The following is a 25,533-nucleotide window of genomic DNA, read 5'->3' as shown; positions in this document are numbered from 1 at the left end:
AAGAAATAGGCCTAAACTGCCCCATTTCGTAAATTGCGTTCACGAATAAATGTGACTGTTTTTAGTTTTTGCTGTATAGAAAGGCTTTACAAGAAAAAAACTAAAATGGAAACTAAAACTAAAATTATGCTTGTAATTTATTTTATGTTGTTTACATTGTTCCAAATGGTAAGAAATGTTTTATTGTAATCTAACAGCACCTGTTTGGCACACATAATATGCATGAAGCGCATGCTCCTTACCTTCTTTTTCTTTATCTCCAGTATTTTCCACAACTTGTCAAATTTATTCCACACATCTGAACTCCCCTTTTACCTCCTGAGCAACCAGTAAACATTCCCCCGTATCAAGTTTGTTTGTCACATCCTGTGCATCCATTTTGCTGTCATGCGTTACAGTGTTCAGAGCTTGTTATAACCAATTTATTGATGTGATTATAATATGCTATAGGTCAGGCCCTATAAGTCACGTGCATGCGATGCATACATGTGTCACGTAAAGAGAGCAAGGGTTGAGGGAATAGGGAATGTTTTTCCTAAACAAATTAGGAATTTCGGTAACAGAACTTTTCAGTCAGAAATGGCTGTAATTATGTTGCAGCAACACGGACAGCACGATACACAGTGTTGATGTTCTGTGGTGGTCGCTGCAGCAGCGAGGAGAGAGACAACGGGTGCTAGTCACACTTGTTTTTAACACAGCGCAGCAAGTCTGATCCAGGAGGCATAATCAAATCAATTGCAGTCGGACTCCCTCTAGTCATTTCTGTGTCTTAATTATTTAATGAAACAGTTTGCTTAAAGCATTTTTAGCCGAGGACAGACCTACCTGACACAGATACAGCTTATGTTGTTCCATCACCCCCCATATACACACACACACACACACACACACACACACACACACACACACACACACACACACACACACACACACACACACACACACACACACACACACACAAGCACACTGGCAGAGCATCATAACCTACTCAGTGCCTCTCAGAATGAACCAGTGAGGACATTACCCGTCCCACACCCCTACAGTTCCATTAAGAAGTTCACTGGTGCTGTTCTGTTCTCTCTGGAAGTCCCATTAGAGAGAATGAAGCCAGCTCAGATCTCATTCCAGCTTATCCTCACAGACAGTTAAATGGTCACAATGGCAGCTGACAGAGGACCGTTCTGTCTGGAGTGTAAAATAGAGACGATGATTCAGAGCTCTCTTAGTGTTGATGCACTTAGCTCTTACAGTTAGAGTTGATGCACATTTCCCCCAGAATGGAATTTAATGAACTCATGGACGTATCGGAATGGGTATTTTGCAAAAGGTTTTCCACAATGTGTATCAACAATAGTGTGTTGGTGGGTGTGTGCGTGCATGCACCTGTGTACACTTGCATGCATTTATTGTGATGTGGGTATCTGTATGAATATCTGAGTCTGTTGCTATAATATTCTATGCTCTAGGACAGGGACTTGGACTGTCATCTGGAGGAAGTGAGAGAAGCAGGGCAGAGCTTGCCTGAGACCCAGGTCACCGATTGGCTGATCCAGCTGCTGCTTGGACTCCACTACATGCATAACATGTTCATACTGTATTTATACTTTTAAAGTCCAAGACTCCATTGGTCAAAAATGAAGAGTACATAAGGGGGAGGTCTAAGAACCACAGGGATCTAAACAAGGATATATTTTGGACTTCAAAGTATCATGATTGCATTGTGCAAGGTTTATTTCTTTATTGTACTCCTGCCTGTCTGCCTGTCTGCTGATATCTGTTTGTCCTGCCTCCTCTGTCCCAGGCGCATCCTCCACAGAGATCTGAAGGCCAAAAATATCTTCCTGAAAAGGAACATAGTTAAAATCGGTGAGTTCCAATGCAGCAGGGGCCCATGGGAGTTTTTTTGTTTGTTTGAAATCTTTGCTAGTCCTTAAAAGTGCAGGGAGGCTGTGTCACGCCTGTTAAATTCAAAGGCTCTCTCCATATGTCTGCGGCATACAATTATCTACAAAGGTAATGGATGAATACAAAACTGTTGAAATTACACACAGTTTATACACAGCACACAGTTTATACACAGCACACAGTTTATGCACAGCACACAGTTATGCACAGCACACCATCTGTAGCCCACTGTGTAAATCACTGCCAGTTGTTTGCTTACAAGATTTAGATCAAATATGTAATTCACTTAATCAAATTAAGACAATAGAACATAATAAGGGCATGCACTTTAATGTGCTAATGGTTTCAATTCCAAACGGAAAATGTGCTGATGGTTCAATTCCAAACAGAAAACGGTCTACTTTAATGTGCTAATGGTTCAATTCCAAACAGAACATGTGCTAATGGTTCAATTCCAAACAGAAAACGGTCTACTTTAATGTGCTAATGGTTCAATTCCAAACAGAACATGTGCTAATGGTTCAATTCCAAACAGAAAACGGTCTACTTTAATGTGCTAATGGCTCAATTCCAAACAGAAAACGGTCTACTTTAATGTGCTAATGGTTCAATTCCAAACAGAACATGTGCTAATGGTTCAATTCCAAACAGAAAACGGTCTACTTTAATGTGCTAATGGTTCAATTCCAAACAGAACATGTGCTAATGGTTCAATTCCAAACAGAAAACGGTCTACTTTAATGTGCTAATGGTTCAATTCCAAACAGAAAACGGTCTACTTTAATGTGCTAATAGTTCAATTCCAAACAGAAAACTGTCTTTCTTTCCTCTTCCTATGATGACTCATCCTTGTCATTCGAAAGAGGACTGGATAGGTGAAAGCAATATGGCGGACACTTCTTTCAGCCTTTTTATTGTCCTTCTGCATAGTGCTCACACCCACCCCCCTGGTCCTTTCAGATGGGATCAATGAGGGCACAGGAAATAGGAACAGGTTCCAATTTGGAAATAATCACCTCATAATGCTTGATAAATTCCTCTGCTTAGTCTAGATTTAGCATTATTAGGTAATGTATTGTTGCTGTTTATTGTTCTTTGTTTTGTTTCCTACCTTATGCAAATTGCACTCTACAAATATAATATAATATATTATTATTATAAGTGTTGCTCTTCCTCTGTTCAGGTGATTTTGGGGTGTCCTGTCTGCTGATGCGGTCATGTGACCTGGCCACCACCTTCACGGGCACGCCTTACTACATGAGCCCTGAAGTACTGAACCACCACGGTTACGACTCCAAGTCTGATATTTGGTAGGAAGGTGGAGCAGCACACTGAGGCTCAAAGACAGAAAGGTCAAAGTTAGGTTAAAGTTCAAATGTAAAGAAAGGTAAGGTTAGATAGGTTGAACGATGAGTGGACATTGACATTTATCTTGATGCTGCACTGTTTGTTTATGTGTGTAGTAACTTTCTTAACACTTGTAACGCTTGTTTTGTGTTGCGGCAGCCACCACAAGTTTTATTATGTGAATGTTTGTCATGTTTAAAACTTTTAATGAAGCAAACACCTTTAGAGCTCTGCGTTTTGAAGATGAGTTCTTTTTTGATTCTCATACCCCTCCGAACCTCAAGAGAGTTGTTGACATCCAGTTTCCTCCTCCGTCTCTCTGCTTCCTGCTAAGGCTACAGGTGCTGAGTTCAGAATGCTGTGTAATGCTGTCACGTATCAAGGCAGACTCTCATTGTGAGATTTGGCTGGCATTTCCTGAGAACTTGCTACTCACTTCAAAGCAGTCCAAAAGGAGCATGGCTAAGAGGCACTTTGGATATGGACTGGAATATGTGATGAGTAATGAAGTGTAGAAGAGGGGTAGAAAAGGATTCATGTATAATGATGAATGGAGTCGATACGGGCGTTGGTCTGATCAGCAGGAGAGCATAAAGAACACCTTTAATACCAAGACCGACTATAGATCCCTCATTTTTCACTGCAGTCTGAAGTGCAAGCATCTACTGAACTCAAAGTTCTTTGAAAAGAATGCAACAGTGGTAACTGTTCATGACTTCCTTCAGCACCAGTGCTCCATGGTTTCAAATAATAGTCTTTTTGAGAAGTTATTCATGAAGAAGAATCTGATTTCTTGGAGAAAAATAAGTACAGCCGGTAGAACATAGTACTGAATGGAGACAAAAGCACTGGCAACTCTGCACTATCCCTCCCAGCTGCCAGCAGCTACGTTCCACCCCTGGCCTTCCTTCCTCCCTTCTTTCCCTATTCATCTGTTTTCAAGAGGAAATTACCACTAATCCCAGAGTGGGAGTGGAAAATTGGCTTATTTTATCCGACAGAGAGGAAGAGAGACGGACAGAGAGGAAGAGAACAAGAAGCCAATTGAGGAGATGGTGGTGATCTCAGACACTGATACACAGCCCTCTGGGTAGTCTGTTGCCTCCCACTCCTCCTCACTCCGCAAGGCTCAGCGTCTCTTCCCATAGACCACACTAATGAGAGAGGAAGTGGTCACCTCACGCCTCGACCGCTCTACTGTACCACAGTAGAAAGAGTACGAGGATTAGAGCAACAAGTAGAGTCACAACTCTGTTAGGTCACAATGAGACAATGACTGGTGATAGATGTTTGAAATCCCTGTAATACATGGATGTCCACTCCTCTTCCCAATCCCTTCTTCTTATTTTACATCAAATAATACAATTATTACTTGATATAAAAACAATGGAACATTTGATATGGAAAATAAGATGGAGGCTTCCAGGGAAATGTAGATGATATTGTTTGATTATCCTCCGTTATGGTATCTGAATACATTCATATTCATTGTAGAATCACTCTGTCCATTTGTATTACTTGCATTGTTGTTCTGGTGTACTGTGTGGCAGGATGCAATAAAACAAGAGATTAAGAGGGAGTGATATTAAAGACAAAGAGGTGGATGATTGACAAATAATACCTTTTAACACTCTAACTTCCATCTTCTTCCTGTCATCGTTTGGTTATCTCTCTAATCCATCAAGAGTAATAACGGGAGCTAGTATATTCATTCACATATGTCTGGCGGGCTATTATTATTCTCCCATCTAATCTGTTTATTCATGGCCACTTTCCTTTGATGCCAAACAACCTGCAGGAGAAGGGAGCTTTATTACACCTCAATATAAGATCTGTACAGTTCCATTACCAGATGTGTGTCACGTCCTGACCAGTAAAAGGGGTTATTTGTTATTGTAGTTTGGTCAGGACGTGGCAGGGGGTATTTGTTTTATGTGGTTCGGGCTGGTAGTGTTAGTAGTTGGGTGTTTGATTTATTATTCCGGGTTTTGGGCACTGTTCTATGTTAATGTACAGTGCCCCGTCCAGAGTGTCCGACGACAGTACCCCGTCCAGAGTGTCCGACGACAGTGCCCCGTCCAGAGTGTCCGACGACAGTGCCCCGTCCAGAGTGTCCGACGACAGTGCCCCGTCCAGAGTGTCCGACGACAGTACCCCGTCCAGAGGGTCCGACGACAGTGCCCCGTCCAGAGTGTCCGACGACAGTGCCCCGTCCAGAGCGTCCGACGACAGTGCCCCATCCAGAGCGTCCGACGACAGTGCCCCGTCCAGAGGGTCCGACGACAGTGCCCCGTCCAGAGTTTCCGACGACAGTACCCCGTCCAGAGTGTCCGACGACAGTGCCCCGTCCAGAGTATCCGACGACAGTGCCCCGTCCAGAGTATCCGACGACAGTACCCCGTCCAGAGGGTCTGACGACAGTGCCCCGTCCAGAGTGTCCGACGACAGTGCCCCGTCCAGAGTATCCGGCAACAGTACCCCGTCCAGAGTATCCGGCAACAGTACCCCGTCTAGAGTATCCGGCAACAGTACCCTGTCCAGAGTATCCGGCAACAGTGTATAGTCCGGAACCGAGTGAGACGGCCTACAGTCCGGAACCGAGTGAGACGACCTACAGTCAGGAACCGAGTGAGACGACCTACAGTCAGGAACCGAGTGAGATGGCTTACAGTCAGGAACCGAGTGAGACGGCCTACAGTCTGGAACCGAGTGAGATGACCTACAGTCAGGAACCGAGTGAGATGGCTTACAGTCAGGAACCGAGTGAGACGGCCTACAGCCCGGAACCAAGTGGGTCTGCCTACAGTCCACAGCTCCTAGAGTCGTCCTACAGTCCAGAGCTCATAGAATCGTCCTACAGTCTAGAGCTCATAGAATATAGTACAGGGTCTACAGTGATATGTGTCAGGCCGAGGTATTTGGGAGGAGTGGACTGGTCAGGGGGTGGTCTTAGGCCCGAGCCCGATTTTTGTTTATTTGTGTGAGGTGCATCCGGGGTCTGCACCTTTGGGGGGGAGGGGGGGGGGGGGTACGGTCACATCCTGACCAGTAAAAGGGGTTATTTGTTATTGTAGTTTGGTCAGGACGTGGCAGGGGGTATTTGTTTTATGTGGTTCGGGCTGGTTGTGTTAGTAGTTGGGTGTTTGGTTTTGGGCACTGTTGTATGTTAATGTATTTCTATGTTTAGTCTAGTCATTTGTATTTCTATGTTTAGGTAATTGGGGGTTGGACTCAATTGGAGGCAGGTGTTTTCTAGTTGCCTCTGATTGAGGGTCCTATAAATAGGTATGTGTTTGTGTTAGTATTTTGTGGGAGATTGTTCTTGTTTAGCTGTGTGTGCCTGACAAGACTGTCAAGTTCGTTTTGTGTTTTGTATACGTTTTTGGTGTTTTTCCTTCTTCACTTTAATAAAAGAAGATGAGTGTACATTTTCCCGCTGCGTCTTGGTCTCAACCCTACGACAACCATGACAATGTGTTAATGTTCTCACTTCTTACTGATCTGTTTAGAGTCCATGTGGGGTATTAGTCATATTGGAAATATGAGACGACATTGATTTATTGATTCAATTACACAGTAGATCAGAGTGTCAGGTCGCACTACCCTTCCAAGGGCAGGTAATGAATATGGAATGGAATGACAGTTTTGATACAGTAGGTGACCTTATCACTGCTCAGATGGATGGGGACCTCAAAGGTTACCTCAACTGGCACCGACTGTTCCGTACGACTGGACTTCAGGTCAGGACCAGTGGATCCTGGTTATATCCTTAACCAATGCAGGTGTACCCAGAGGGGTCGATGATATCACTACCAGTTTGAACTGTGTTGGCTGATTGTGTGTGTGTGTGTGTGTGTGTGTGTGTGTGTGTGTGTGTGTGTGTGTGTGTGTGTGTGTTCAGGGCCCTAGGCTGTATCCTGTATGAGATGTGTTGCCTGTCACACGCCTTTGAAGGACACAACTTCTTGTCAGTTGTGATGAAGATAGTGGAGGGAGAAACCCCCAGACTGACAGCCAGTTACTCTCTGGAGCTCAACACACTCATGCAAAGGTGAGAAGGCATTAGCTGGAGAATGTAAGGGTCAACTCAGTAACACATAGGTCAGAGTTCAAACCTCTCACATTGTGCTTCAAAGTGTACAAAAGGATAATACAGGATAAAGAGTCTCTTACCCTCCTTCAAACCCTAACACTTAACTTAGCTTCAAACCCTAACCCTTAACTTATCCAGAACCATGTGCTATGTCTCTTTTAGGATGCTGGAGAAAACCCCGTCATCCAGGCTCTCGGCTGCAGAAGCTCTGAAGACAAAATTCATTGAGGACAGTATGCAGGTTAGACCTATCCTGGAAACATAACACATATCACAGCAATATAAATACTTCCTAAAGCTGATTGATTGGTTGATTGATTGGGGTGGCTCCAAAGGTCAAATGGGCGGAGCTATGGTACCAGAATCACAGACTAATCAAACCTACTGGCTGGTTGGATTTACTCAATGCTAAATTGACTTCCTGTCATAGTTCACTTTTTTCCACAGCACATTTTCTGTGTTCATAACCTTTTCTACCATGACAGGTTAGAAAGACACACACACACACACACACACACACACACACACACACACACACACACACACACACACACACACACACACACACACACACACACACACACACACACACACACACACACACACACTCAGACAGGAATATGAAGCTCACTGAAATGTAAAGCCAGCTAAGCTCATGTGAGATGTCAAATAATGTACTGTATCTGACAAGCATATACAGTGGCTTCGGAAAGTATTCAGACTCCTTGACTTTTTCCACATTTTGTTAGGTTACAGCCTTATTCTAAAATGTATTACATAATTTATTTTTTCCCCCTCATCAATCTACACACAATACCCCATAATGACAAAGCAAAAATAGGTTTTTAGACATTTTTGCTCATTTATAAAAAATAAAAAACGGAAAAATCACATTTACATAAGTATTCAGACCCTTTACTCAGTACATTGTTGAAGCACCTTTGGCAGCGATTACAGCCTCGAGTCTTCTTGGGTATGACACTACAAGCTTGGCACACCTGCATTTGGGGAGTTTCTCTTATTCTTCTCTGCAGATCCTCTCAAGCTCTGTCAGGTTGGATGGAGAACCTTGCTGCATAGCTATTTTCAGGTCTCTCCAGAGGTGTTTGATCGGGTTCAAGTCCGGGCTCTGGCTGGGCCACTCAAGGACATTCAGAGACTTGTCCCGAAGCCACTCCTGCGTTGTCTTGGCTGTGTACTTAGGGTCGTTGTCCTGTTGGGAGGTGAACCTTCTCCCCAGTCTCTGGAACAGGTTTTCATCAAGGATCTCTCTGTATTTTGCTAATTTCATCTCTGCCTCGATCTTGACTAGTCTCCCAGTCCATGCCGCTGAAAAACATCCCCACTGCATGATGCTGCCACCATCATGCTTCACCGTAGGGATGGTGCCAGGTTTCCTCCAGACGTGATACTTGGCATTCAGGTCAAAGAGTTGGTTTCATCAGACCAGAGAATGTTGTTTCTCATGGTCTGAGAGTCTTTAGGTGCCTTTTGTCAAACTCCAAGCGGCTGTCATGTGCCTTTTACTGAGGTGTGGATTTCGTTTGGCCACTCTACCATAAAGGCCTGATTGGTGGAGTGCTGCAGAAATGGTTGTCCTTCTGGAAGGTTCTCCCATCTCCACAGAGGAACTCTAGAGCTCTTTCAGAGTGACCATTGGGTTCTTGGTCACCTCCCTGACCAAGGCCCTTCTTCCCCGACTGCTGCAGAGATTTTTTTGGTACTCTTCCCCAGATCTGTGCCTCGACACAATCCTGTCTTGCAGCTCTACGGACAATTCCTTCGACCTCATGGCTTGGTTTTTGCTCTGACATGCACTGTCAACTGTGGAACCTTATATAGACAGGTTTATGCCTTTCCAAATCATGTCCGATCAATTGAATTTCACCAATGCGGACTCCAATCAAGTTATAGAAACATCTCAAGGATGATCAATGGAAACAGGATGCACCTGAGCTCAATTTAGAGTCTCATAGCAAAGGGTCTGAATACTTATGTAAATAATGTATTTCTGTTATTTTTATTTTTTTATTATGGAGTATTGTGTGTAGATTGCTGAAGTTGTTTTTCTTTAAATCCATTTTCGAATAAGGCTGTAACGTAACAAAATGTGGAAAAAGTAAAGGGATCTGAATACTTTTCGAAGGCACTGTATGTAAATGTACACATTACATGGATACACATCTGGTGGTCTGTGTTTAGTTTCTGCCTTGTGCAGTATGGTAACCTGACCGGACATGATGTATTCTGTTGAGCTTTCTTTCTGTCAGCACTGCATTTTATGTATTGCATTTCTCTCTAGCACCTATGGCTGAATGTACATGTAAAGTATATGTATAAGTAATTGGTGTTGCCTGGCTGTTCTGTGTTGACATAAAACACAATGGTTCTTTGATGTCTCTTGTTTTATCTCCTCCTCCTCCATATCTTCTCCATCTCTCCCTCCAGCTAGTCCATCTCTCCCTCCTCCATCTCTCCCTCCTCCATATCTCCTCCATCTCTCCCTCCTCTATCTCTCCTCCTCCATCTCTCCCTCCGCTTCCTCCATCTCTCCTCCTCCATCTCTCCCTCCTCCATATCTCCTCCATCTCTCCCTCCATCTCTCCCTCCTCCATCTCTCCTCCTCCATCTCTCCCTCCAACTAGTCCATCTCTCCCTCCTCCATCTCTCCCTCCTCCATATCTCCTCCATTTCTCCCTCCTCCATCTCTCCTCCTCCATCTCTCCCTCTGCTTCCTCCATCTCTCCTCCTCCATCTTTCCCTCCTCCATATCTCCTCCATCTCTCCCTCCTCCATATCTCCTCCATCTCTCCCTCCATCTCTCCCTCCTCCATCTCTCCTCCTCCATCTCTCCCTCCGCTTCCTCCATCTCTCCTCCTCCATCTCTCCCTCCTCCATATCTCCTCCATATCTCCTCCATCTCTCCCTCCATCTCTCCCTCCTCCATATCTCCTCCATCTCTCCCTCTGCTTCCTCCATCTCTCCTCCTCCATCTCTCCTCCTCTATCTCTCCTCCTCTATCTCTCCTCCCTACTCCATCTCTCCACCTCCACCTCCATCTCTCCCCCTCCTCCTCCTCCATCTCTCCTCCTCCATCTCTCCTCCTCTCCCTCCTGCTCTCCCTCCTCCATCTCTCCCTGTCCTCCTCATCCATCTCTCCCTCTATTTGTATTCAGGGTGTGGTGTGACTGGTGTTATTTGTCCATGGCAAGTTTCTTCTATTGTCCTGTGAATATTCTCCCTCCCTCTCCCTCCCCCTCTCCCTCTCCCCCCAATGGTTTACCCTCCATGTCCCTCTTTTCTCTTGTTGACAGATTTCAGTGAGAGAATGAGGGACATAGAGATAGGGCACCACCCTCTATTATGCCGAAAGCACAGAGTTTCTAAAGAGAAAGAGAGGAAGAGGGAGAAAGACAGAGGGAAAGAAAGGAAGAGAGAGGGAAAGACAGGAAGTGAGAGGGAAATACAGGAAGTGAGAGGGAAAGACAGGAAGTGAGAGGGAACGAGAGGAAAAGAGAGGGAAAGAGAGAGAGAGAGAGAGCAAGCGAGGTAAACATATCAACAATGGTGAAGTTAGACAGGGATATACTAGTCTGTTAGTAATAAAGCAATAAGATTGATAATGTTAACCTTTATCTTGCTCTTTCTTTTCTCTCTCTTTTATTCTCTCTCTCTTTCCCCCTCCCTTTCTTTTTCTCTGTCTCACTCACTCTCTACAGATCTTAAAACACAAGTTCTGTAGTCTGACGCTGAGAGACAAGACATCGGCGGGAGAAAGAGACGCAGCACAGATATTGAAAGCGGTGTAAGGACATGCTCTATATTCTGTATGGTTTGTCTGTGGTTTGGGTTATTAAGAAGGAAGAGGGAGAACTAAAACCACTATCATCCTCAGACATGAAGAATGAACACTGGCTCCTCAGTTTAGAGCTACGTGGCTGCAGTTACACACCAGTATCATCCTCAGACATGAAGAATGAACACTGGCTCCTCAGTTTAGAGCTACGTGGCTGCAGTTACACACCAGTATCATCCTCAGACATGAAGAATGAACACTGGCTCCTCAGTTTAGAGCTACGTGGCTGCAGTTACACACCAGTATCATCCTCAGACATGAAGAATTAACACTGGCTCCTCAGTTTAGAGCTACGTGGCTGCAGTTACACACCACTATCATCCTCAGACATGAAGAATGAACACTGGCTCCTCAGTTTAGAGCTACGTGGCTGCAGTTACACACCAGTATCATCCTCAGACATGAAGAATGAACACTGGCTCCTCAGTTTAGAGCTACGTGGCTGCAGTTACACACCAGTATCATCCTCAGACATGAAGAATTAACACTGGCTCCTCAGTTTAGAGCTACGTGGCTGCAGTTACACACCAGTATCATCCTCAGACATGAAGAATGAACACTGGCTCCTCAGTTTAGAGCTACGTGGCTGCAGTTACACACCAGTATCATCCTCAGACATGAAGAATTAACACTGGCTCCTCAGTTTAGAGCTACGTGGCTGCAGTTACACACCAGTATCATCCTCAGACATGAAGAATTAACACTGGCTCCTCAGTTTAGAGCTACGTGGCTGCAGTTACACACCAGTATCATCCTCAGACATGAAGAATGAACACTGGCTCCTCAGTTTAGAGCTACGTGGCTGCAGTTACACACCAGTATCATCCTCAGACATGAAGAATGAACACTGGCTCCTCAGTTTAGAGCTACGTGGCTGCAGTTACACACCAGTATCATCCTCAGACATGAAGAATGAACACTGGCTCCTCAGTTTAGAGCTACGTGGCTGCAGTTACACACCAGTATCATCCTCAGACATGAAGAATGAACACTGGCTCCTCAGTTTAGAGCTACGTGGCTGCAGTTACACACCAGTATCATCCTCAGACATGAGGAATGAACATTGGCTCCTTAGCTTAGCGCAATGTGGCTGCATCGGGACAGAGGGATTTTTAAGCATTTACCCAAACACACACTAATATTGCCATACTCTGTCCCACTCTATAACCCCCCTCTCTCTCACTCTCTGTCTGTCCTCTCTCTCTCTCTCTCTCTCTCAATCTCCCTCTCTCTTTCTCCCTCACTTCCTCTCTCTATCTCGCTCTCTCTCACTCTCTCTGTCCTCTCTCCTCTCTCTCTCTCAATCTCCCTCTCTCTCTCACTTCCTCACACTCACATTTTCTCACTCACTCAGACATGGAAGCACAGTTAGTAGCAGCTGTCTCTTAAACAAACCAGACCGTCACTGATTCAAACTGGCACCAATCAGGGAAGGTGCCTGTCATCAGTAGCTTAGCTGGCCACACACTCTCCTGTATGTCAGAGTAGCCAGGTGTAACATGCTGCAGAGAAAGACCAGATTAGGTCTAGGTCTTAGCAATAGCCACACCCATCTCTTTAGGATTGACACGATCATGTCATTTGTTGCCTGACAGACTGCATCTGTAATGACTTGCCAAGGTGCCTTGGTAGCATGTGGACAATGCGATATGGTTGTGAGAAATTGTGATTAATTTGGGATTATGCATGATATGATTCTCTGATCTGATGTTATGCTTATTAACTGGTCAGTGACATGATCGTGTTATTCCACTTTGTACATACTGAACCTGATGACTTGTCGAATGGAATTCTACACACCTTATAGTTAGAGTTAGAGTTGTGGTTGAAGCCAGGGTTATGGTTGAACTGGGATGTGGACATGATGCTAGGTTTAGGGTTGGGTCCAAGGTTAGGGTTGAACCAGGATGTGGACATGAAGCTAGGTTTAGGGTTGGGTCTAAAGTTAGGGTTTAACCAGGATGTGGACATAGAGCTAGGTTTAGGGTTGGGTCTAAGATTAGGGTTGAACCAGGATGTGGACATAGAGCTAGGTTTAGGGTTGGGTCTAAGATTAGGGTTGAACCAGGATGTGGACATGGAACTAGGTTTAGGGTTGGGTCTAAGATTAGGGTTGAACCAGGATGTGGACATGGAGCTAGGTTTAGGGTTGGGTCTAAGATTAGGGTTGAACCAGGATGTGGACATGGAGCTAGGTTTAGGGTTGGGTCTAAGATTAGGGTTGAACCAGGATGTGGACATGGAGCTAGGTTTAGGGTTGGGTCTAAAGTTAGGGTTGAACTAGGATGTGGACATGGAGCTAGGTTTAGGGTTGGGTCTAAAGTTATGGTTGAACTAGGATGTGGACATGGAGCTAGGTTTAGGGTTGGGTCTAAAGTTAGGGTTGAACCAGGATGTGGACATGGAGCTAGGGTTGTTTTTATTTTTTTATTTAACCTTTATTTAACTAGGCAAGTCAGTTAAGAACAAATTCTTATTTACAATGACGGCCTACCCTGGCCAAATCCTCACCCGGATGACGCTGGTCCAATTGTGCGCCGCCCTATGGGACTCCCAATCAAGGCCGGTTGTTATACAGCCTGGAATCAAACCAGGGTCTGTAGTGATGCCTCTAGCACTGAGATGCAGTGCCTTAGACCGTTGCGCCGCTCGAGAACCCCGGGTTAGGGTTGAGCTGATATGCGGACATGAAGCTGGGGTTAGGATTAAAATCAAATCAAATGCTTACTTACAAGCAACAATGCATTTTTTTTTGTGTTGCTAAAAATAAAAAAATTAACTAAAGAACAAGAACAAAGTAACACAATAAAATAACAATAACGAGGCTATATACAGGCGGTACCGGTACCGAGTCAATGTGCAGGGGTACAGGTTAGTCGAGGTAAATCGAGGTAATATGAGGCTAGGGTTGAACCAGGATGTGGACATGAAGCTAGGTTGAGGGTTAGGCTTTCGGTTAGGTTTAGGCTTATGGTTAGGGTTTAAGTTATGGTTAGAGGACAGTGGTAGACATATCTGAATCAGGGTCTCCAATTAATATTCCTCTTGATTAGATCGTCTCTTTCATATGTATATTGTTTATGTCTGATTACTGCCCATCTCACTCTAAATGACCTTGTTACATTCATTACATGTTGAAAGAAGTATTTACATTCACATAGGAAGTGACCTACAAAAGGTAAACGCTAGAATTCAATCAAATCCACCACACTGAGGTGTTTACTGTGCACAGTATCTCTTTTTGCCATGGTAAATTCAAAATCCCATTAAGGCAGCAATTGTTTTTAACAGTGCAGAGGTAATTGTTTGTAGGAGTATCTGACCTCTGACCTATCTTACTCGCCAACACTCCAGCCCTCCCAACCTCTGACCATTGCCCTTTGACCTTTGCCCTTTGAACAGGCAGAGAAAGGTGCACCTTCAGACACTGAGGGAGAAGTCAGAACTAGACAGAATGACCCCCAGGGAGAGAATGAGGCTGAGGAAGCTGCAGGCTGCCGACGACAAGGCCAGGAGGCTTAGGTAGGACACCCGCACATACACACGCACGCACGCACGCACACACATGTGCACACACACACACACAGCCCACACCACAGTCATTTGGTCCATGACCAGTATAGAGCCCGTGAGGTCCCGTTGGGATTCTCCTGGGGCTGATGCTTGGCTGGGTTCCCTTTAAAGATGAAGAGAGATTTGTGTAAATGCATTCTCGCCTGCCCTAGTTTCCTTGGGCTGAACTGTGTTGGAGACGTGTCTACAGGGAACGGTACTGAGAGCGACAGAGGGGTGGTGGATGGGAAGGACAACAGGCCAGGCAACAGGGCTATTGATGTGCTCTATGGAGTTCCAACTTTTATATATTATACAAGCCATGACCTTCTCTCTCTCCTCCTCTCCTCTCCTCTCTCCCCTCCCTCTCTCTCCCTCTTCTGCCTCTCACTTTATCTCTCTCTCTCTCTCTTTTGTCTCTCGCTCTGTCTCTCTCTCTCTCTCTTTCTCTCTTTTGTCTCTCGCTCTGTCTCTCTCTCTCTCTCTCTTTCTCTCTTTTGTCTCTCGCTCTGTCTCTCTCTCTCTCTCTTTCTCTCTTTTGTCTCTCGCTCTGTCTCTCTCTCTCTCTCTCTCTCTCTCTCTCTCTTTCTCTCTTTTGTCTCTCGCTCTGTCTCTCTCTCTCTCTCTTTCTCTCTTTTGTCTCTCGCTCTGTCTCTCTCTCTCTCTCTTTCTCTCTTTTGTCTCTCGCTCTGTCTCTCTCTCTCTCTCTCTCTCTCTCTCTCTCTCTCTCTCTCTCTGTGGGTCTCTATCTACCTGTTTTGTTTCTTTCTCTCTCATTTTCTCTTTCTCTCTATCTATGTCCTTCCTCCTCTCTCTCCCTCTTTCCCTCTCTTTCCCACACTCTGTTGTTTCTGGTTGATAACTACAGTGTTATGACCTCCTAGTCTTAATGATCAACATAACCCACTGCCATCTCACTTTTATACTGTGTTGCATCATTCATCTACAGGTAACTGCCAAGATAAAGGAAACCCCAACATAGTGTCTTAATAGGGCATTGGGCACCACGAGCCAGAACCGCTTCAATGCACCTTGGCATAGATTCTACAAGTATCTGGAATGCTTGGAGGGATGCGACACCATTTTTTTCCACCAGAAATTCCATCATTTGGTGTTTTGTTGATGGTGGTGGAAAACGCTGTCTCAGGCTCAATGTGATCAATTGGGTTGAGATCTGGTGACTGAGACGGCCATGGCATATGGCTTACATCGTTTTCATGCTCATCAAATCATTTAGTGACCACTTGTGTCCTATGGATGGGGGCATTGTCATCCTATGGGGGAATAGCCATGGTAGACAAAATATTTTTTTATACATGACCCTAAGGATGTTTAACTCAGGAACCATACCTGTTTGGAAGCACCTGCTTTCATTATACTTTGTATCCCTCATGATCTCAAGTGTTTCCATTATTTTGGCATTTACCTGTATATTAAGATATAAGGCACGGGGGGTGTGGTATATATGGCCAATATACCACGGCTAAGGGCTGTTCTTAAGTGGGACACAACGCGGAGTGCCTGGATACAGTCCTTAGCCGTGGTATATTGGCCATATACCACAAAACCCGAGGTACCTTATTGCTATTATAAACTGGTCACCAACGTAATTAGAGCAGTAAAAATACATGTTTTGTCATACCCGTGGTATACAATCTGATATACCACGGCTGTCAGCCAATCAGCATTCAGGGCTTGAACCAGACAGTTTATAATACAGTGTAACACTACAGGAGACTTGCTGAGGAAAAATACCAGGAAAACCACTTCCGAATGCAGGAGCTGAGGAGCCGCCATTTAGAGAAAGTCAGTTTGGACGTCTTGAATGTAAGAGAGACACAATTCTAAAAGTTGAATCAAAAGCTCTCTTAGAAAATAATGCATATAATTGGATGGAAAATGTTTCGTTTTTACCCTCTACTACTTTAATTACTTGAATTAACTAATTGTTTAAGTGCAATTAGTAGCCGGTTCTTTGGCCTGAGTTAAATTAAACTCTAAGGGTGTCCCTTCTCCGTGAACCTCGTTTGGTATTCCCTTATGGTCTCATTAGCCAATCACTCGCTTCATAATTGAAACTCCCCCTAAAAAAAAAAAAAACATTTGTCTTGTTAAAAAATTAAATAGATACTTGAATTGACTAATTGAATTGAAAACTCCATCACTTCCACCCAATAGGAGAGTGCAGGAGATGCAGTCCACCAGACTGCACCAATCACAGCTGAGGACTACCGGTTGCTGGGTTGCTCACAACCAATGGGAAGGCAGCAGCAGGACAAGATGTGAATGTCTGAGCCAGTGGGGCGTGGTGAGTATACTTTCTTCTTGTACCTTTTATTTCTGTTAACGATGACCTACTATAAGATCATGTTTTTATGCAATACACCTTGGTTGTCCTGCAGTACATCTTGGTTGGCCTGCAGTACATCTTGGTTAGCCTGCAGTACATCTTGGTTGGTCTGCAGTACATCTTGGTTGGTCTGCAGTACATCTTGGTTGTCCTGCAGTACATCTTGGTTGGCCTGCAGTACATCTTGGTTAGCCTGCAGTACATCTTGGTTGGTCTGCAGTACATCTTGGTTGGTCTGCAGTACATCTTGGTTAGCCTGCAGTACGTCTTGGTTGGCCTGCAGTACATCTTGGTTGGCCTGCAGTACATCTTGGTTGGCCTGCAGTACATCTTGGTTGGCCTGCAGTACATCTTGGTTAGCCTGCAGTACATCTTGATTAGCCTGCAGTACATCTTGGTTGGCCTGCAGTACATCTTGGTTAGCCTGCAGTACGTCTTGGTTGGCCTGCAGTACGTCTTGGTTGGCCTGCAGTACATCTTGGTTGGCCTGCAGTACATCTTGGTTGGCCTGCAGTACATCTTGGTTGGCCTGCAGTACATCTTGGTTGGCCTGCAGTACATTTTGGTTGGCCTGCAGTACATCTTGGTTGGCCTGCAGTACATCTTGGTTAGCATGCAGTACGTCTTGGTTGGCCTGCAGTACATCTTGGTTGGCCTGCAGTACATCTTGGTTGGCCTGCAGTACATCTTGGTTGGCCTGCAGTACATCTTGGTTAGCCTGCAGTACATCTTGGTTGGCCTGCAGTACATCTTGGTTGGCCTGCAGTACATCTTGGTTGGCCTGCAGTACATCTCGGTTGGCCTGCAGTACATCTTGGTTGGCCTGCAGTACATCTTGGTTAGCCTGCAGTACATCTTGGTTGGCCTGCAGTACGTCTTGGTTGGCCTGCAGTACATCTTGGTTGGCCTGCAGTACATCTTGGTTGGCCTGCAGTACGTCTTGGTTGGCCTGCAGTACATCTTGGTTGGCCTGCAGTACATTTTGGTTAGCCTGCAGTACATCTTGGTTGGCCTGCAGTACATCTTGGTTGGCCTGCAGTACATCTTGGTTGGCCTGCAGTACATCTTGGTTAGCCTGCAGTACGTCTTGGTTGGCCTGCAGTACATCTTGGTTAGCCTGCAGTACATCTTGGTTGGCCTGCAGTACATCTTGGTTGGCCTGCAGTACATCTTGGTTAGCCTGCAGTACGTCTTGGTTGGCCTGCAGTACGTCTTGGTTGGCCTGCAGTACGTCTTGGTTGGCCTGCAGTACATCTTGGTTGGCCTGCAGTACGTCTTGGTTGGCCTGCAGTACATCTTGGTTGGCCTGCAGTACGTCTTGGTTGGCCTGCAGTACATCTTGGTTAGCCTGCAGTACATCTTGGTTAGCCTGCAGTACATCTTGGTTAGCCTGCAGTACATCTTGGTTGGCCTGCAGTACATCTCCCCGCCACTGTTTCGGTAAAAAGCTGAGGGATGGGGCTGGAGAAAAATAACCACTCAAATTCATAGACAGGGATATGGATGCAAGGACTGATCATCCATGATATCAAAATGATAGTTGTAACCATGTTTTGAGGCTATACAGTTTTGTTTATATTGACTTTGTTTACAAACATGGGAGTAAAACAAGCTTATATTTGGTGTTCTCATGGGGTACGACAATTAAACTAAGATCATGATGCATTTCTAAGTTATATTCTTCAAGAATCAATGGATACCATCTCTGTATCTGTCCGCACTGCCAATACAAACATGCGATAATAAACAGGTAAACACCTTGTCTATAAACTGTGGGATCTAGGGAGGTTAGGAGATTATTGTCTGCTGTGCTCTGGGACTGTTATTTAACCTGTGCCCAATCACACGCCCAATCAGGGCCGGCCCTTCACCCAATCCTCTGAGATCGGTGAAGACCAGGATGTAAGAATAAGAAAATAGGACTTCAACAACGGTTATACTGTTGCAGCTGTAGTGCCCTTCAGGGTTGGGGTCAGTTTAGTCTCATATTGCTATACCTCCAAAATCACGCCATTGTCACGCCTCCCATTGTAGGGAAGGTCGACGAGGCCCGGGTAAGTTTAAACTCAAGTCTAGAAGTGGACAAGTGATTTCAGTTGAAAATAATGTCTGCAATTCATGTTGGAGTCCGTCATTAATTTAAATGACTATTCAATATCCAATATTCCTTGATGAATGTCCAAACCCATAGACCAACCCCCTGCTTAACACTCGCCCCACTTCCACTTCACTGTGGGACCCCCATGGTGGGAGATCCAGGGGGTCCCTCAGATCTCCAATGCCCCAGATTCCCTCATGTCGGCTGGGATCAGAGTCACCGAGAGCCCCTGGTGGCATGAAACCTCTCCTACTCTGACAGACCAGCCATAATGTAAAGCAGCCCAGGCAGTATCATCAAAGGCTGAGGAGCAGAGTGAACATGCATCACACAGTGTGCAGGAGAGAGTGTAACATAGAGGATGGCTCATAGTAATGAGTGAATGGAATGGTATCTTCTCTTTCATTCCATTTATTCTGTTCCAGCCCGTCCTCCCCATTTATAGTGTCACAAGCCACCACTGTTATAGTACTACACACCTACACACACCCACTCACCCCCTCAAGGTGCACACACACACACTCACACACACACACACACACACACACACACACACACACACACACACACACACACACACACACACACACACACACACACACACACACACACACACACACACACACACAACTTCAAGGAGCACACACAGACACACACACACATCTCTCTCACACCCACACCTTCAAGGAGCACACATGCAAATAAGAAAGACAAGAGAAAAATGCTTTGTTATTTTTACTAAACCACATTAAACCAAATCTCAATGGCCCATTGCCCCCTTTCCCCTTTCAACTGTAGACATGGTTTGACATTAAACATACCTCAAGCAGCCTCACTGGGGAATAAAGGCAAGTATTAGACAAAAATGAATTAGGAAATAAACATTGAATTATGGACGCCGATGACATCTGTCCTTAGTATAAATAAACATACAGTATCACTGAGAGCCACAGGCAGCCCCAGATGCAACAAGCTCACAGGTTTCAACACAGTGTGGTAGGATATAGGGCTGAAAGAAGATTATATTATCTGAGTTTGAGGTCAGATGACAGAGGTCTCTCTCTCTCTCTCTCTCTCTCTCTCTCTCTCCTCTCTCTCTCTCTCTCTCTGTCTGACAGTCCCAATTTGCCCAGTGAAGCACTTTTTCAAAGTCTCAGAACTCTTTGCAGTCGGTCTCAGAGAGTTGCAGAGTCTGTTGGACAGGGAGGGAGGATAGATTGACTGATGGGAGTACCTGGCCCTCTGTAACCTTGGCCGTGGTACTGCTGGTGCAGGAGGCCAAGATGAATGATACCTGGGGAAGTGGTGGGCTCATGAATGAAACATTCTGGATTACAAAAAACTGTTAGAGCTTGTTTGCATAAGTGATTATTCTGGTCTGGTATTAACATGAATTAAAATCAATGAAGCACTGAATCAGGTGAGATGGGACAGAAACCACTGACAGAAATCGACATCAGGTTATAAGCACCAGACAGACAGGGTGTGTGTGTGTTTGCGTGTGCAGTTGTGTGTCATTCTCTGTCGTGGAGAGTCTGCCGGCTGGTTGGACTGTGGGATGCCTGGTCATAGGTCACTGATCTGATCTGCTTCAGGCTCTGTTGGACTCACTCTAAGAAAGCCACAAAAGGGAAGGCTTTTAGGAGGCTTATAGTTTGTGAGATGTAATCAGGGTGTTGTGTTGTACTAGTGTACTGTAGTTGTATGACTTGACTGAGACATCATTATTTACCTGGTTCCTTTGTGATACTTTGGTCCATTTTTAGAGACTGCTTGTTTTTTTTTCTCCATTTCATTCCCTCTCTGCCTCTTTATCTCAATTTCATTCCTGTCTCTTTATCTCCATTTCATTCCTGTCTCTTTATCTCCATTTCATTTCTGTCTCTTTATCTCCATTTCATTCCTGTCTCTTTATCTCAATTTCATTCCTGTCTCTTTATCTCCATTTCATCCCTGTCTCTTTATCTCCATTTTATTCCTTCTGTCGCTTTATCTCCATTTCATTCCTTCTGTCGCTTTATCTCCATTTCATTCCTTCTGTCTCTTTATCTCTGTAACAGCCATTGAAAGGATGGGACCAAGGTGCAGCGAAGAATGTATTCATCTTGACTTTTAATAGAAAGAATGAACACTTTACAAAATAAACAAAAACGACTAGCAACAGTTCTGTCAGGTTATCAAGAACTAAACAGGAAAATAACTACCCACAAACCCCAACGGAAAAACAGGCTGCCTAAGTATGGCTCCCAATCAGAGACAACGATAGACAGCTGTCCCTGATTGAGAACCACACACGGCCAAAACAAATAAATGCAAACACATAGAAAAAGGGACATAGAATGCCCACCCAAATCACACCCTGACCAAACCTAAATAGAGACATAAAAAGGCTCTCTCAGGTCAGGGCGTGACAATCTCCATTTCATTCCTGTCTCTTTATCTCCATTTCATTCCTTCTGTCGCTTTATCGCCATTTCATTCCTTCTGTTGCTTTATCTCCATTTCATTCCTTCTGTCACTTTATCTCCATATCATTCCCTCTGTCTCTTTATCTCCATTTCATTCCCTCTGTCTCTTTATCGGCTTCCCCCATTTTTAGTGGCCATATTTCTCAGAAGATATGGTTTTGTCTTGAAGGATTAAGGATAGTCTTTGGAAAGTGTACAGATTTATATTGGAGATAGTCCCGGTTTGAAATTGAACTTTTGTTTCCAATACCAGTCAACACTGTATATTACAGGCTTCTGTGGTAGATAGGAAAGAGACAATTATTGAAAATGAAATGAAAATGATTTCCACTCTCTTCCACACATTTTCTTTCTCTGTCTTGCTCCTCAGTGCTCTCTGTCTTTCTATTTTTCTGTCTCTATCTCTCTTCTCTCGCTCTCTCTCTACCCGTTTCCCTCTCCAGGCAGACAGTAAGCTGCTGCAAAAGTAACTCAACGCCATACAGCTGTCACTCTCTTCCTTTCCTATCTCTTTCTCTTGTTCTTTCTCCGCACCCTTTCTCTTCCCCCTCCCTCGCTACTTCACTCCGTGGAGAGGAGTCCCTGGTCAGGCTGGTGCTCAGGTGCAGAGCACTAAGTGAGAAAATGGAAGTGTTCAAGAGATGGATGTTCCCAGTAGCACAGACATCCACCACAGCTGTTCCCCAACACTCCCCCAACCCACACCAGCACACAACTGCTGGAAATATCTCAGAGAAAGAAAGTGAGAGTGAGAGGTAGAGAGAGGTAGAGAGAGGTAGAGAGAGAGAGAGAGAGAGAGAGAGTATATGTGTGTCGTCCAACGTGCTCTGGAGAGGGAAAATGATCTACACCCTACATTTCAATACTGTTCTCCGTGAAGAAAATGGCCCCCATAGTGTTAGTCTTGCGTTATCTTTGCTTCAGTGTTTTGAACCAATCCGGCTTGTATTATCCATGATCCATCTCTCTGTATTCTCTCTACATTGCGTCACTTATTTTGTTTTTGTTTGTTCCCCACTGTGTGTGTGTGTGTGTGTGTGTGTGTGTGTGTGTGTGTGTGTGTGTGTTTGAGTGTGTGTGTGTGTGTGTGTGTGTGTGTGTGTGTGTGTGTGTGTGTGTGTGTGTGTGTGGTGTGTGTGTGTGTGTGTGTGTGAGAGATCCCAGAGGACCCTCAGACTGCAGAGGTGTATTATTACATGGATGGATTTGAGTCCTGCACTGATGAAGAGGAGGAGGAAAGAGAGGAAGGGGACACCCTAACCTCAGAAACCCTCTGTCATACCTATGGACAGGTGAAGTCTGTGTGTGTGTGTGCATGCATCCGTGTGTGTGTGTATGTGTGTGCTTGCATGAGCGTGTGTCGGTGTATGCAAGCTCTGGAGCTACTTGAATTACTTCTCCCTGCTACTTGAATTGCTTCTCCCTGCTACTTGAAGACTGAGACAGAGACAGACAGACCGACAGACAATCAAGTCCTCTCTCCTGTGTGAAGACAGGCAGACAGACAGTCAATCAAGTCCTCTCTCCTGTGTGAAGACAGACAGATAGTCAATCAAGTCCTCGCTCCTGTGTGAAGACAGACAGACAGACAATCAATCAAGTCCTCTCTCCTGTGTGAAGACAGACAGACAGACAGTCAATCAAGTCCTCTCTCCTGTATGAAGACAGACAGACAGACAGTCAATCAAGTCCTCTCTCCTGTATGAAGACAGACAGACATAGAGCCAATCAAGTCCTCTCTCCTGTGTGAAGACAGACAGACATACAGCCAATCAAGTCCTCTCTCCTGTATGAAGACAGACAGACAGACAGTCAATCAAGTCCTCTCTCCTGTATGAAGACAGACAGACAGACAGTCAATCAAGTCCTCTCTCCTGTATGAAGACAGACAGACAGACAGTCAATCAAGTCCTCTCTCCTGTATGAAGACAGACAGACAGACAGTCAATCAAGTCCTCTCTCCTGTATGAAGACAGACAGACAGGTATCTCTGGTGGCAACCATTGAATAAGCATACCATGATTATGAATCCGTTATTTAGAGTTGGGTTATAATGTTGTCAATGTAACATCTGTGACTTTATGATGCCATGCATGTTTTTATAAAGTAATGCAGCCATTTATGGTGACAATAATGGCACTTTACATGTTATTTTGTGTAGAATATCAATAACCATTTAAACCTAGCTGTAGGTTATGATGCTCTAGAACCCTCTCCCCATAACTTAGTCCTGATGTGGCTAGCACCCTCTCCCCATAACTTAGTCCTGATGTGGCTAGCACCCTCTCCCCATAACTTAGTCCTGATGCTCTAGCACCCTCTCCCCATAACTTAGTCCTGATGTGGCTAGCACCCTCTCCCCATAACTTAGTCCTGATGTGGCTAGAACCCTCTCCCCATAACTTAGTCCTGATGTGGCTAGAACCCTCTCCCCATAACTTAGTCCTGATGCTCTAGCACCCTCTCCCCATAACTTAGTCCTGATGCTCTAGAACCCTCTCCCCATAACTTAGTCCTGATGCTCTAGCACCCTCTCCCCATAACTTAGTCCTGATGTGGCTTGCACCCTCTCCCCATAATTTAGTCCTGATGCTCTTGCACCCTCTCCCCATAACTTAGTCCTGATGTGGCTAGCACCCTCTCCCCATAACTTAGTCCTGATGTGGCTAGCACCCTCTCCCCATAACTTAGTCCTGATGTGGCTAGCACCCTCTCCCCATAACTTAGTCCTGATGCTCTAGCACCCTCTCCCCATAACTTAGTCCTGATGTGGCTGGAACCCTCTCCCCATAACTTAGTCCTGATGCTCTAGCACCCTCTCCCCATAACTTAGTCCTGATGCTCTAGCACCCTCTCCCCATAACTTAGTCCTGATGTGGCTAGCACCCTCTCCCCATAACTTAGTTCTGATGTGGCTAGCACCCTCTCCCCATAACTTAGTCCTGATGTGGCTAGCACCCTCTCCCCATAACTTAGTCCTGATGCTATTGCACCCACTCCCCATAACTTAGTCCTGATGTGGCTAGCACCCTCTCCCCATAACTTAGTCCTGATGTGGCTAGCACCCTCTCCCCATAACTTAGTCCTGATGTGGTTAGCACCCTCTCCCCATAACTTAGTCCTGATGTGGCTAGCACCCTCCCCATAACTTAGTCCTGATGTGGCTAGCACCCTCTCCCCATAACTTAGTCCTGATGTGGCTTGGACCCTCTCCCCATAACTTAGTCCTGATGTGGCTAGGACCCTCTCCCCATAACTTAGTCCTGATGTGGCTAGCACCCTCTCCCCATAACTTAGTCCTGATGTGGCTAGCACCCTCTCCCCATAACTTAGTCCTGATGCTCTAGCACCCTCTCCCCATAACTTAGTCCTGATGTGGCTAGCACCCTCTCCCCATAACTTAGTCCTGATGTGGCTAGAACCCTCTCCCCATAACTTAGTCCTGATGTGGCTAGAACCCTCTCCCCATAACTTAGTCCTGATGCTCTAGCACCCTCTCCCCATAACTTAGTCCTGATGTGGCTAGCACCCTCTCCCCATAACTTAGTCCTGATGTGGCTGGAACCCTCTCCCCATAACTTAGTCCTGATGTGGCTGGAACACTCTCCCCATAACTTAGTCCTGATGCTCTAGCACCCTCTCCCCATAACTTAGTCCTGATGTGGCTAGCACCCTCTCCCCATAACTTAGTCCTGATGTGGCTAGCACCCTCTCCCCATAACTTAGTCCTGATGCTCTAGCACCCTCTCCCCATAACTTAGTCCTGATGCTCTAGAACCCTCTCCCCATAACTTAGTCCTGATGCTCTAGCACCCTCTCCCCATAACTTAGTCCTGATGTGGCTAGCACCCTCTCCCCATA

At 45.3% G+C, this 25,533-nt stretch overlaps 1 protein-coding gene across 1 annotated transcript; it reads left to right on the top strand.

Annotated features, from left to right (window-relative positions):
* The first annotated feature begins 1,340 nt into the window (after window positions 1–1,340).
* On the top strand, window positions 1,341–17,042 carry LOC106574729 (serine/threonine-protein kinase Nek11-like). Its single transcript, XM_082974952.1, has 10 exons — window positions 1,341–1,364; window positions 1,470–1,588; window positions 1,805–1,869; window positions 3,092–3,218; window positions 7,157–7,306; window positions 7,511–7,589; window positions 11,068–11,153; window positions 14,607–14,726; window positions 16,490–16,583; window positions 16,935–17,042. Exons 1-10 carry the CDS (start codon window positions 1,341–1,343, stop codon window positions 17,040–17,042), a joined length of 972 nt encoding a protein of 323 aa, XP_082831078.1.
* The last annotated feature ends 8,491 nt before the right edge of the window (window positions 17,043–25,533 follow it).

This window comes from Salmo salar, chromosome 05, assembly GCF_965601325.2.
Source record: "Salmo salar chromosome 05, fSalSal1, whole genome shotgun sequence".
Lineage (NCBI taxonomy): Eukaryota > Metazoa > Chordata > Actinopteri > Salmoniformes > Salmonidae > Salmo > Salmo salar.
This window is presented reverse-complemented; position numbering and strand designations above follow the sequence as displayed.

Bases quoted from the DNA above. Each gene is read 5' to 3' on its own strand.
- LOC106574729 (XM_082974952.1), top strand. From the start codon at position 1,341: ATGTGTATCAACAATAGTGTGTTG. The intron at 3,219-7,156 runs GTAGGAAGGTGG...GTGTGTGTTCAG, and splicing joins GACTCCAAGTCTGATATTTG to GGCCCTAGGCTGTATCCTGT. The intron at 7,590-11,067 runs GTTAGACCTATC...CACTCTCTACAG, and splicing joins TCATTGAGGACAGTATGCAG to ATCTTAAAACACAAGTTCTG.